At 41.8% G+C, this 14908-nt stretch overlaps 1 protein-coding gene across 1 annotated transcript; it reads right to left on the reverse strand.

The window, feature by feature from the left end:
• Window positions 1–8712: 8712 nt before the first annotated feature.
• Window positions 8713–9645, reverse strand: LOC125119195 (olfactory receptor 18-like). The gene has a single exon (XM_047766056.1). It carries the CDS (start codon window positions 9643–9645, stop codon window positions 8713–8715), a length of 933 nt encoding a protein of 310 aa, XP_047622012.1.
• Window positions 9646–14908: the final 5263 nt, after the last annotated feature.

Below are 14908 nucleotides of genomic sequence, written 5' to 3' on the forward strand. Positions count from 1 at the left end.
ACACAGTTGTATCAATGGACTATCACTTTAGATGATAACGTTGAGACTTGAAGATATTAAGAACTTGCCCAGTATCACTCAGATAATAAGTAGAAGAAGGATGTTTCAAAATTAAATTGTGGGCCTCTCAGGTTCATGCCCTGAACTCGTCCACTCTTTTCCCCCACACTTGAGAGAGGAAAGCAGAGGTTCAGAAGTCTATTCTGGTCTTTTCTGCCTAAGACTAGAACCCAACACCCTGACTCTATATTCCCCTAGAGATCAAGAGGGTATAAATTACAAAAATAAAGGAGGAAGTGGACAGTGAAGCAAAGCCCAATAGAAGAAACAAGAGAGAGAACTGCTCTGAATTATCATGAGCTGATTCTTTCTAGGATCCCCTCCTTCAGCTCAGCCATCCTTCTTATAGTTAATGGAGCAGATGCTTCCCATGCCCTCTACTGTGGTCCTCCAAGAACCCCCAAAGGGAAGAACACAGTGAGCAGGGTCTCTGGCTGGGATGAAAGGGAAGAGAGTTTGCTTTTTGCTATGTTTTTGTTTGTTATGGCTTGATAAAACTTCTTAAATATGTCCCAAATCTTCAACATATTTCAAGTATTGATTTCTCATCAAATCCACCCTTCTTATGAACAGCTGAGACATTTAGGATCAAAGCCAGATCTCAAACACTAAGTTGGTCTTTTTTTATGGTAACTTGAGTGAACTTCAAGTCAATTCTTCCTTATAGAGGAAAAAGCATGTCTCCTAAATTCAGTTCCCTGAATGCAGACTGTGTCAGCAGGAGAGAGGACTGTGTAGGTGCCTATGAATGGAGTTTCACTGTCTGCATTCAAATCGGACTTTACCCATTTTCTACCCCCAGGGCCTGAGAAAACTACTTTAAAACACTGTGGTCTCACCCTCAGCTGTAAAGTAGTGATAACAGATAAAAGTAGACAAACTACATAAAAACCTTATCTCAGCACCTGGCACTTGAAATCACTACATAAAGGCTTGTGATATTTGGATTACCATCATCATTTTCATCTTTACCATCTTCATGATCAAATGGAGCACTTAGGGATGAGTTTACAACCACCTATTTTCTGTACAGGTAGAAAAGATGCCAATGGAAAATAGGAGCACTGTGAGGGGAAAACAGAAATTTAAGTAAAATTTCTGGGATCCCCACCAGTCCCCCAAACCTCAGCTTCATAGGTGTCTGAAATGAATCTGCATTTTTCTATCCCTTCTGCCCTTCCCAACTGTCTGCTGGTTTGAGGATGAGAACACAAGGCTCTCCCAACCTTTCCTGCATTCAGTGTCTCCAAGGGCACCTGGATCTCCTTGTGTGGTGTCTCTGCTGGAGCAGGACTGAGAAAGGCCCATGGCCTGCCCCTCCGCTACCTGGTGTTGGATGCAGGCTGAGGCTTTGTCCTCAGGACTGGCAGGAAGAGAGACCCAGGTATGGACCTCCTGGTACAGACAAACTCGGGGAGAGGAGGCAAACACATATGGATCTCATTGGACTGCAGCTGGCTAGATGAAAGGCTAAGAAGCACATTCTGATTATTTACAGTGTAATGACCTTGAGACCTCAAGTCATGACACAGATAATTAGCCAGATTGATCCATGGTCTCTCAGTCTCTGAGGATTTGCTAACTTAATGGTGGAGGAATAGGTAAAAAAATGAATGCATTTGAAAAGCCCTAAGCTCTTACCCTTCTCAGGAGGAGGTTGACTTCTAAGTTAGGTATCTTGTCATTAAACACAGACACATTTTAATTAATTAGAAAAAGTAATGTGTACTTTTATATCTGCAAATCCATTGAATTGGTCACGTAATTTAGAGAGATATAGATGTTCCACCCCCAGAGTCTGACAGCATTTCCATTTTTTTAGTTAAGATTTATGTCTCTGGGAACTTCCTATTTTTCTTTAGGTACCCCTGGTTTGGGATTTGAATTTATTGGATATTTATTGCTTTTGCCATAAATTATTGTTTTTCCAATGACAGTTCAAATTCTAGTTTTAATTTTATTAGAATGTTAGATTCTAAATTCTAATTAATTTAAAATTTGAGCTCTAATGTATCTGCTCATGTCATGTTTGCTGTTACATTTCACAAGTGGGTATGTTGACACATTTCTCTGATGACTTGCTAGTTTGCTTTCACACTTCAAGGGGGCTCAGAGACCTCTACATTCAAAATGTCAACCAGGGCTGTAGTGCTGTCATTCTGTGACTAGAAGAGTGTCTGATTCCAAATTCACTTACACGGTTGTTGATAGGATTGATTTATTTGAAGACCAGAGGATTCCTTTAGTTTCTGACCAAGTAGGCCTCTGACAACATGGCAGCTGGCTTGCATCATGGGTGAGTTGGTGATACTGGCAGGGTGAAAGCTGAATTTTTCTAAACACTAGTGGTGGACTGGACAGCCCAGTACTTTTACCATTTCTTTTCTTTTCTTTTGTGCTATGGCATATGGAGGTTCCCAGGCTAGGGGTCGAATCGGAGCTGTAGCCCCCGGCCTGTGCCAGAGCCACAGGAACGCTGTGATCCGAGCCACGTCTGCAACCTACACCACAGCTCACGGCAACGCCGGATTGTTAACCCACTGAGCAAGGGCAGGGACCGAACCCGCAACCTCATGGTTCTTAGTCAGTTTCGTTAACCACTGCACCATGATGGGAACTCCACTTTTACCATTTCTACACATTGGAATAAAGTCACTGTGTCCAGTCCATACTCAAGGAGACAGGTATATACAAGACCACGAATACAAGTGGGATGGTTCATTGGGAGCACACTTGGACCTACCCACCACATAGTCCTCACCCTCTATCAGGACAGTTGATGCTAAGAAAACATATTATAGGGAGGAGGGAAAGATGGCAGAGGGGTAGGACGTGGATCACAACTTCTTCCAAAAATACATCAAAAACACATCTACATGTGGAATGATTCTCACAGAACATCTACTGAACACTGGCCGAAGTTTTCAGACTTCCAAAAGGGAAATACGATTTCCAGATAAGTGGGTAGGACAAAAGGGAAAAAGAAAAAAGAGAGAGATAAAGGAATTGGGACAGACTCTGGGAGGAAGCTGTGAAAGAGGAAATCTTTCCATGCATGGGAAGGCCCTTCACTGGTGGGGAGATCCATGGGGACAGAGAGGGAGTTTTGGAACCTTAGAGCAGATTGTAGCCACTTGTTTGTGAAGGGAAAGCCAGAGAAAGACCTGCACAGAGGGTCAGTGCTTCCACCTGGCACACCCCAGCCTGAGATGCACATCTGCTTGGGTGGGCAGGGGCTGGGTGCTGAGGCTCAGGCTTTGGGGGTCATATTTGGGGAGAGACTGGTGTTGGCTGCTTAGAGACAACCTGTGGGAGCTAGGGTGTAGTACATTATAGCTGAGCAAGTGTGGGAAGAAGCCTGGGTCCACCAGAGAGGCAGGGTGCCTTTGGGGGCATGAGAGGGGAGGGATGGCACCACCATAGATCTTTCTTTTTCCATGCACAGGCTCTCAGGGTGAAAGGCACCCCCCCTTTTTTTCTTTTTAGGGCTGCACCCACAGCATATGGAAGTTCCCAGACTAGGGGTCAAATCAGAGCTGCAGCTTCTGGCCTACACCACAGGCACGGCAATGCCAGATCTAAGCTGCATCTGCAATCTACACTGCGGCTCACAGCAACACTGGCTCCTTAACCCACTGAGCAAGAGCAGGGATTGAACCAGTGTCTTCATGGCTACTAATTGGGTTCATATCCCACTGAACCATCACAGGAAATCCTGCAAGGAACCACTTGCATGAGCTCTGGGGGGAGCGGGGGTCTCACTGGTGACATGTCAGGCTCCAGAAGCAGGTATAGGCCATTGCCTCCACTGAGGGTCTCACTGCCCGGCCCCTACCTTCCTGGAAGTGTGCGTGTGGACCATGGCTGCCTCTCCCCCAGAGGGACCCACCACCACCAGGCATCAACCCCTCCCCTTCCTGGGAGTACATATGGTCCACCACCACCAAGATTCCCACAACTGCACACCAACCTCTGCCTATGACTCCCTGGGAGTATTCGTGGCCCACTGCTGTCTCTGCCAAGGGGCCCACAGCCAAACACTGACCATTGCCTCCACCTTCCCAGGAGCTTGTGTGGCTCCCAGCCATCGCCAGTGATCCCATGGCTGCCAATGTCTGTCCTTGCTTCCCTGGGAGTGTGTGTGACCCACTGTCACAGCGGCTAAAGGGCCCATCACCAGTTGAGAACAGGTGGCTGCCACTGGACTCCAGGAGGGGTTGCACAAGGCACTGCCACCTCCCTCGGAGACTCAATCACCAGCCATCACCCAGCTCCAGGAACAATCGTGAACCACTGCTGCTCCCATCACATGTGAGGCACATGTGAGGCACCACCACTACTGAGAACTCTGGGACTGGGCACCAGCCACCACATCAGCACATCTACTCTCAGGGGGATAATGACCAGCACAAGCTGAGGAAAGAGGTGACAGGCACCCATACTAAATAAAATATCCTGTGACTAAGGGGGAAGAGCTGAAATCTCTCTTCCCAACTGTGTGAACCACTGGTTTTAAGTCTCCGCTGCTGGGCTTCTAAATTCAGCACTGGTGGAGTTCTCATTGTGGCTCAGTGGCAACAAAAGAGACTAGTATCCATGAGGATGTGGGTTCAGCCCCTGGCCCCACTCAGGTGAAATAAAGATCCAACGTGGCCATGAGTTGCAGTGTAGGTGCCAGATTTGGCTTGGATCTGGTGTTGCTGTGGCTATGGTGTAGGCCAGCAGCTGCAGCCCCAATTTAACTCCTAGCCTGGAAACTTCCATATGCCATGTGTGAAGCCCTAAAAAGAAAAAATAATTAATTAAAATAAATTCAGCACTGGTGGAATATCCAAATTGATGAGTGCTTCCCCAGATAAGATGAGTCTTTCTTTAGCAGCCATGGGTTTTTGGGCACATATATACCGAGGTCAGACCAGGCCAGAATCTGAGATGCCTCTGTAGCTTCCATAGCAGGTCCAGATGCATGAATACTGCATTCCTGGGTCCTGACCTCAATGGATCTACACTGAAAACAGTGGACTAGTGAAAACCACACTTGAGAGACACCAGGGCCAATTACCTACATACACATGGTTAAGGTGGGGTTGAGAGAAATACCAACAACAGTGTATTTTTGTGAGCTCAAACAATGGGGAGAAGGTGACACAATAAAGCACATTCTCAGATGAACAACTCCAGCAGAGGGACACTCAGTGGCTCCTCTCCCAGTGAAACTGCTTCAATCTCACCTGCCTTGTACTGCAGGTCAGAAACATAGCTCAGAAACAGATCTGGGGCTTCCACTCCAGCAACTAGGGAACAGACCCTGCCCTTTATAGGGCAGTGACAACCACAGAGCAAACAGGAGACATCACTCCATATCCAGTGCAGGCTCTGGTCACCACGACTTCAATCACACCTTCAAACCATGTGAGAGTAAACCACAGACATTCAATATCCAAGTTCAGGATTATCTGATTTCTGATCAATTAAAGAGGTTGAATGTCTTCAAGTCTTTAGAACCTTTAAGTTGGAATCTTGACATCATTAGTATAATGCGATTTTGGCTTATGAAGTTTAATATATGGATGATCTGTTGCGACCTTCCACATCGTACCTGTGCAGTCCTCCTGGCTCAGAGTTCTATGGATGAGGAATTCAGAGATTGATTTCTCATTATCTGATTTGTAAAAATAGACTATATACCCAACTAAGCTAAACATGGAAGAAAAGAGTCTAGCTGTGTGTCTGTGCATAAATGTGAGAGGAAATATTGAAGGAGCCAAATGCCCAAAAGGCAGGAGTTTGGAGAAGAGTTAGAGAGAAAAAAAGTGAGAAACAAGAAATTTTAGAATGCTGGAGAAACAAGACAAGCATAATAATAAATTGAAATGATTTCACAGTTGGGAAGCAGAGAGCAAATTCTAGGATCACTGCTAAACTGAGATTTCATGGTATATGAAAATCAAAAATATGTTCGTGAGTGATTTTTTTTTTTGTGATTTCCCAATCCCCTACCTTTGCTATGATGAATTTTCTCAAAGAGGACAAAAAAGTCAGTACTTTCCTGTTTTGTCTTATTGCATGTCCAATTGAGAGATTTATATCCTGATTATTTGTCCCTTCTTATTTCTTGAAACTTATAAAACCACCATTTAATTGGTGACTTAATCTTGTGCATACTATTAGATGGGCAAAAACTGGTCCCATTATATATTGACAGTAATAGAAGTAAACCAAGCATTAATTATCTCAGGTGTTTATAGAACACTCTATATAATCTCCAGTGGTCTGGGGGGAAGGGAAATTGTGTGTGTACGTATTAAAAACATTTTGAACTTTTTAACACTTACAGAAGGGCAGAGGTATAATAATAAATTTGGCCCCGCACCAAAGTGAGATGTTGCCTTTGACATCTTACCCTGGGAAGTAACATTTATTTATATTTATATTTTTATGTATTTATGTATTTATTTATTTTCTTTTCATGGGCACACCTGCAGCATATGGCAGTTTCCAGGCCAGGGGTTGAATCAGAGCTGCAGCTGAGACCTATAACACAGCTGTAGCAATGCTGGACCGAGCCTGCATCTGTGATCTATACGACAGCTTGCAGCAATGCCAATGCTTAACACAAATCATTGAAGCCAGGGATCGAAATCTCATCCTCACAGAGCAATGTCAGGTTCTTAACTTGCTGAACCACAGTGGCAACACCCCTGGGAGGTAACCTTTAAACCTTTGAAATTTTCTTAAGGATAGGAGTAGTGGTTATTCATGGTGAATACTCTGGACCATACCTGATGGTACATGATAATAGAGAGTCATGCCCAAAAGACAAACCATTAAAGAGTTAGAACTTTGGGCAAAGTGACATCAACCCTGCCTCTGGGGAGGGAGGCTCAAAATTGAATTCAACCATATGTGCACCAATGAAACAAATCAGGTTTATGGAATGAAGCTTCCATAAAAATTCTAGATTCTGATGTTCAGGTGAGCTAACTACTTGGTAAGATATTTTTGAATATTGTCACACATTGTCTCCAAGATGTAATGAGTCTGGAATCCATGGAGAAAGGACCTAAGAAGCTTCACCCTGGGACATTTCAGATCTTGCCCTGCATCTATTTTCCTTAGTCTGGTTCTAATTTTTATCCTTTGCTATAACAAAACTCTAATCCGAGGTATGGAATTTTCTGGGCTCTGTGTGTCATTCTAGTGCATTATTGAACCTGAGGGAGTCCCCCCCTCAGTTTGAATCATTCTAGAGATTATTGAATGTGAGAAAGTCCTCAACTTTGTAGCCAACATGCCAGGAATGAGGGTGACCCTGGGACCCCCTGTTCTTGTGGCCGCTGTCTGAAATGAAGGCAGTCTTATGAGGACTGTTCCTTGAGACTTTGTGGTTTTCGCAAACTCTTTGTAGGGAGGAAGGGCAGTGCAAAAATTCAAGCCAGGTTGAAGCCCATCAGAGGCCTCTGAAAACTATCAGGGAGATCTGGATCTAGGGTGATTCCTAAGAGTTGGCTGGAAGTGGGGCAAAGGAGCCAAAAGTTTATATCCCCACATCACAGAGTCATTGGATGTGAGCTGCCTGGTGGCACTCTGTAGCTGAAGCAGGTCCTTCTAGGAGTTGATGACTGATGGATGAGTAACACCCAACATTTGGAGCAATATATCCACTATTCCCCACAAGAGATATATTTTTTATCATAGTAAGATAACATAAAGTTTACCATCTTAATTCTTTTTTAGTATACTGTTCAGCAGTCTTAAATACCTTCATATTGTTTTGCAATCATCACTACCATCCACCTCCAGAACATTTTTCTCCTTCCCTGATGAAAACTCTGTGCCCATGAAACATTAACTCCCCATTCCTCCTCCCAAACCTCTGTCAACTATCATTCTACTCTCTTTATCTCTGAGTTTGACTACTTTACATACTTCATATCAATGAAATCATTCAATACATGTCCTTTTGTGTTTGGCTATGTAATATGACTGGGGAGAAGTTAGATGGAAGGGGAAGGAGAATTATTAGAAAAATTGAGAATCTTTTTGCTCCAATAGGTACTCTCCAATCTATTCCTTGGGAAGCATACATCCTTGTTGTCCTGGGAAAGTCCCAGTTGACAACTATTTATTCAAACTCAGTATTAAGAGTGTCCTATTTCAATTTCAAAATACCTTAATTTTAAGTGAAATGAAATAGTCATTCTCCTTGCTCAAAAATCATTAAGGAGCCAAAACATATTGGAAGTCTTGGCTATGAAGATAGGGTTTAGATCCACTTAGGAAAACAAGGAAAATTATAGAAAAAGCATAGAAACAATAAAGAAAAATAAAAGTAGAGCTATGCTTATCTTGCAATGATGGAAACAAGACTTGCCAGGATCAAGAGGCCTAGGTAATGCATATAGAAAATAATTAGGCTATCCTGATGTGCTATGAAAAATCCTAGATGGGCAATGACTTGCATGGGGAGCCCAAACAATCTCAATTCCATCAGCACTATTCGAAGAGGAAAAGTTGTGTTAATAGAAATAAGAGAGCCAGACAAGTACACATATGCTATGTGACTTCAGATTCAGAGTTTATTGTTGTCCATATTTGATTTTCATACCTTTCCCAGCTAAGAACCAAGTAAAGATAGCACAGTTATTGAGATTAGACTATTCTGCTGATAATCCCCCACAGGGCACGCTTGATGTCCCTGTTCCTCAGGCTGTAGATGAAGGGATTCAGCATAGGTGTGAACACAGTGTACATCACCGAGGCCACTGCACCCTTCCTGGGGGAGGAGGAGATGGCTGAACTGAGGTACACCCCAAGGCCTGTTCCATACAACAAGCAAACAACGGACAGGTGAGAGCCACAAGTTGAGAAGGCTTTATACCTCCCTCCTGATGATGATGAGCCTCTCAGAATGGAAGAAAGAATTCGCATATAAGAGTAAAGGATTCCTGAGAGTGGAATCCCACCGAAGATGGCACCAATGAAATAGATTAATATGTTACTGGTGGAGGTGTCAGAACAGGCAAGGTTGAGGAGTTGGGAAAGGTCACAAAAGAAATGAGGGATTTCCACATCTGCACAGAAGGTGAGCTGTGACATCATCAGGTAGTGTAGTTGGGAGTTCAAAAGGCTGATGGACAAGGATACCAGGACCGACAAGCCACAGAGGCGGGGGTTCATGATGACCAGATAGTGTAGGGGGTGACAGATGGCCACTAACCGGTCATAGGCCATGACTGCCAGAAGTAGACTCTCCAAACATGCCAAAAGAATAAAAAAGATCACCTGAGCTAGGCACCCTGCATAGGTGATGGATTTGCTGTGTGTTTGGAGATTCACTAGCATCTTGGGGACAGTGGTGGTGCTGATACTGATGTCGGCCAAGGACAAATTGGAAAGGAAGAAGTACATGGGTGTGTGGAGGTGGGAGTCAGAGGTGACAGCCAGGATGATGAGCAGGTTCCCAAGCAAGGTCATCAGGTACATGGAGAGAAAGAGCCCAAAGAGAAGGGGCTGTTGGTATGGATCCTCTGTGAGGCCCAGGAGGAAGAATTCTGAGAAACGTGTATGATTCAGTGATTCCATGTTTAGGGGGCACCTTTCAAAAAAGAAGAGAGTGTTAAATAAACAAAACAATTGTCGAGGTACCCAGGTAAGTGTCATTTATTTACTTATTTATCTATGCTTTTTATGGCCACCACCTGCACCATATGGAATTCCCAGGTTAGGGACTGGATTAGATCTGCAGCTGTGGGCCTATGCCACAGTCCCAGCAATGCTGGATCTGAGCTGCACCTGTGACCTGTGTCACAGCTTGGGACAATGCTTAATCCTTTACCCACTGAGCGAGGCCAGGGATAGAGCCCACATCCTCATGGAAACTCTGTCTGGTTCCTAACCTGCTAAGCTGCAATGGGAACCCCTAGTGTTCATAATTTAGATTTTTTTTAACATTTAAAACACTATTTTTATTTTTAAATATAAAGCATGCATGCAATAGGAAATTCACATTAATTATCATCAGTTGTTTTCTTATTTTCTTTTTTTTTTTTTAGACGTGGGAAAGGGGCAAATATCCCAACTTTATTTTTATTTTTTAATGTATTTTTTATTGTTATTTCCCCAAAAACACTTAAAAAATCACATAATTTAGATTTAAGCAATTCACACACAAAATATTTATGCTTAAAGACCATACACCCCAGCACCTTCAGGACAATTTCTCCATTGTGAGCTCTTTTTTATTGATGCCTAGAGCACTCACTTGCTTATTACACCTATTTTAGAGGCATAGCTTCAAAGACAACTGGACAAGTAAAGACATTTTGAGATAACAAATCCACAAATATGGTGAAATAAATATCTGCCCAATACTTTGAAAGGAAACAAAGAATAAAAAGTATTTTTCTCTCTTTAAAAAATTATTCCAATTAAAGACAGTAAAACAACAAACTTGCCTCTCAAGCAACTTCAGTTCAAACTAATCAATAGACCATTAGGGCATATTTGATGGTGGCCCAGTAGCGGCACCTAAGAGATGTCTTAGCATTGAATAATTATTGTCACAGTTTGTCAATCAGAATTTGAATCATTATTGATTAGTTAGTGATTGATGAAATACAATCCTAATAAAGGTTTAAAGATATTATAAGGAGAAAGAGAGAAGCCTATCATTTCCCAGAAAACCCATTCACAGAGTGAGTGGAAATCATAAAATATGTCTAAGGCCACACAATCAGAATAATTACGCTTTTCTTTCTCTCTCCTTTTAAAAAAAAATTATGATTCACTATTTTTTTACAAAAATAATTGGATGTTTTAGGTTCTATTAAATGGAAAATGATAGGTCCCTCAGAAAGTGATACGGAGGCTTACCAGCACTGTTTTATCTTTTGTGTAGTCCTTCAAGACGTCACTGGAAGGAAGGAAAATGTGCAGTGTTTGCAAGGAATATGTGCAGTGTTTGCAAGACCTATTGCTCACATTGTTCCTGAGAACCAGGGAAGGATCTGTACAGTATCTAACAGAGATTTTTGTCCTGGGAGCCTTTTCTGGGCCAGGAAAGGAGAGGCTCTGAGACGTCAGAAATGGATGACACTCAGATATTTCCCTCCAGGCATTCAGAATCTACTTGCATGAGGACAAACATAAAATGTTCTCTAGCGATCTATGGAAAACCAAACCTCAGGCCAGAGGATAGTTTCATTAGGTGTATGGTACTTTACCTTGAGGATGATGAAGATGGTCATGCTGATGACAATATATACAATTTATGTTACTATTACTATAATGCATCCACTTCACATAAATTCATATGTTTAGTACCATTCATTCTTACTCAATGCAATGGTATCAACTGGCTATCAAATTAGAGAACAACACTGAAGCTCAAAGATATTAAGAACTTGCCCAGTGTCATCCAGATAACAAGTAGGGCAGATAAGATTAGAAATTAAATCATGGGTCTCTGAGGCCCATGCACTGAACTTGCCTACTCTGTTTCTCTACACATCAGAGAGTTCCAGCAGAGGTTCAGGAGCCTCTTCCAAACTTCCTAAAATAAACATTTCAGCTGTTTCTCAATTCTTGTCTAAGGATAGAATCCAACACCATGACTCTTTACTCCCTTAGAGATAAAAACAGAGAAATAATCAGTTAATTATTCCAAATTTATAACAAATGAATAATATACATACTACTTAAAATGTTTCAGATAAAATAAAATAAGAAAAATCTTCAAAAAAAAAAAAAAAAGAATAACAGAGGAAGTGGGCAGTGAAGCAAACTCCAGAAGAAGAAACAAGAGAGAACTGCTATGAATTATCATGAGCTGATTCTTTCTGAGATTCCTGTGTTTGGTTCAGCCCTCCTTCCTGCAGTTGATCTAGCAGGTCCACCGTGAACCCCCAAAGGGAGGAGCATAGTGAGCAGGGGTCTCTGCCTGGAATTAAACAGGGAGAGTTTGCTTTTTTTACTGTTTTTGTTTGTAGAGTCTTGATAACATTTCTTAAATATGCCTCAACTCTTAAACATTGTAGAGTGTTGATGTTTCATCAAATCCAGTCCTCTGTTAAACAGCTGAGAAACTTATGATCAAAGCCAGATCTCAAACCCCATGTTACCCTTCAAATAACAACTTCATATATTTTCAAGTCAAGTCTTCCTTTTGGAGGGATTGCATTTTTCCTACATCAGCTCTCTGAATCCAGGTTGTTTCACCAGGAGAGAGTACTGTATAGGCACCCTATGAATGGAGCGTCACTGTCTGCAATAAAATCTGACTTTACCCTTTTCTACTGCAAGGCGTGATAAACTTACTTTAAAATACTGTGTTCTTATCCTCAACTGTAAAGTGATGATCATGCATATTTTGGAGGTGGTAGTGCAGATAAAAGGAAAAAAGCTACATTACAAAACTTGAATCAGTTCCTGGCACATGAAATACCTACATAAAGTTCTGTGACATTTGGGTTATTGTCATCTTTTTCATAAGCATTACCTTCATGATCATCCGGAGCACTTAGGGGATAGTTTATAGGGACATATTTCCTGCTAAGTTTATAGAAAAGAAGCACACAGAAGCTAGAGCAGTATGGGAGGAAGACAGAAATTTAAATAAGAGTTCTAGGATCCCCACCAGAACCAACACAACATCAACTTCTTTGGCTTGTGAGTGGAATCTTTGCATTTTGCTATCCTGCCCCTGGCTTTCCCCACTGTCCCCCTGGTTTGATGATGAGAAAACAGTTGTCTCCCAGTGCACCTGGCTCTCCCTGGGCTGTGCTGTGTCTCTGCTGAAGCAGGACTGTGGAAAGCAGAGGGCTGAGGCTTTGTCCTCAACTGAGAAGAAGACAAACTTAGGTGTGGATTGCCTGGTGCAGACAATGACTCTGGAAGGATGACACACAACCAAATGGAACCCATTGGATTGGAGAAGCTATCTGAAGGGCTGGGAAGAATAGGCAGTTTATTTATAATGGTGCAGCTTTGAGACCTCAATGCACACAGCAGATTATTAGCCAAATTGGTCCATGGTTCCTCAGTCTCTGAGGATTTGCTAATTTAATGGAGGAAGAAAAGGAGGAAAATGAGCGTATCAGGAAGGATCTAGGCCTTTCATCTTCTCAGGAGGAGGCTGACCTCTACTTTTCCACTCTGACTTCTAAGTTATTTATCTCCTGATAAAATTCAGACAACTTTTTTTTTCATTTAGAGAGAGAATTTTGTGACTTTTATATCTGAAAATCTATTGAATTAGTCATGTGATTTAGAGAGATTTAGGTCTTCCATAGCAAGATTCTGATAGCATTTCTATTTTCTTAGTTAAGATTTAGGTCTCTGGGAAGTTCCTGTTTTTCTTTTTGTTAAAGACAAAGTTTGTCTTTTTTGTGGCCATGGTTTGGGGTTTTACATTTTGTTTGTTGGAGATTTATTGGTTTTTGCTACTTTAAATGACATTTCAAATTCTAACTCTAATTTTATCATTTTTTGCTACTTTAAATGATGGTTGAAATTCTAGTTTTAATTAAAAATTTTTAATTCCAGTTAATTTAAAATTCTGACTCTATTTTTTCTTTCTATTTGATGTATGTTGTCACATTACACAAGTGGGCATTTTGACATATTTCTCTGGTAACTTGCTGGTTTTCTTGAACATTTCAGGGGGTTCAGAGATGTCTACATTCAAAATGTCATCCAGGGCAGCAGTTCTATCATTCCTTGACTAGGAGAGTATCTGATTCCATGTTCACCTACATGGCTGTTGAGAAGATTGAGTTATTTGAAGGCCAGAGGATTCCCTTAGTTTCTGACCAAGTGGACCTCTGACAACATGGGAGCTGTCTTCCATCATGGTTGAGGTGATGAGATAGCAGGAGAGGGCTGGCAAGATGAAAGCTGAGTCTTTTTACACAGTCATGTTGGAAAGGACAGCCCATATTTTTTTCCAAGTTCTTTTCATTGGAAGCAAGTCACTGTGTCTAGTCCACACCTAAGGTGATGGGTATATACAAGGCATGAATACTGGTGGTGGGGCTTATTAGGAGCATCTTTGAAGCCACCCATTGTACAGTGTTCAGCCTCTAGCAGGAAAGTTGATTCTAATAAGAATAAAACTATAGATATTTTTTAAAGAAAATATGTAGTTGATTTACAATATTTCTTCAATTTCTGTTGTAAAACAATGTGACACAATCACACACAGTTTCCTGTGTTGCACAGTAGGGCCCCATTGCCCATCTATTCCAAATGTAACACTTTGTATCCCCAAACCCCAAATTCCTATCCATATCACTCCCTCTCACCTCCCCCTGGCAAACACAAGTCTGTTTTCTATGTTCATAATTCTGTTACTATTTTGTAGATCAATCACATGTGCCATATTTTAGATTCCACAAATAAGTGATATCATATGGTATTTGCCTTTATCTTTCTGACTTACTTCACTTAGTATGAGAATCTCTAGTTCCATGTTCCTGCAAATGACATTAGTTTGTCTTTTTTGGCTGAGTATAATTCCACTGTATTTTTTTGTTTGTTTGTTTGTTTGTTTGTCAGACAGGTCTCCAACCCTTCACAACAACATCTTTTCAAGTAATTTTTGAAAGAGAAGAACTGGCACATGGAAGAATATGGCCTGATTGGGTTTTGTTGGTTTGTTTACAGATCCCACCAAGCCGATCCTGGCCATACAGTCAGGAATACTTCTAGTTTCTCTTACACCAAGAGTCCTTCCCTCCATACCAGAGTAAGCCCTAATCATTCAGTGCCAAAATTCAACAAACATCACACTTCTGCTCAATTAGAGAGGGCACATCTCGCTCTGAATATATTTTCCTTAGAATTTTTG

Source organism: Phacochoerus africanus, unplaced genomic scaffold (genome assembly GCF_016906955.1).
Source record: "Phacochoerus africanus isolate WHEZ1 unplaced genomic scaffold, ROS_Pafr_v1 Scaffold_18, whole genome shotgun sequence".
Taxonomy (NCBI): domain Eukaryota; kingdom Metazoa; phylum Chordata; class Mammalia; order Artiodactyla; family Suidae; genus Phacochoerus; species Phacochoerus africanus.

Coding starts and splice junctions, on each gene's coding strand:
- LOC125119195 (XM_047766056.1), bottom strand. CDS start 9,645: ATGGAATCACTGAATCATACACGTTTCTCAGAATTCTTCCTCCTGGGC.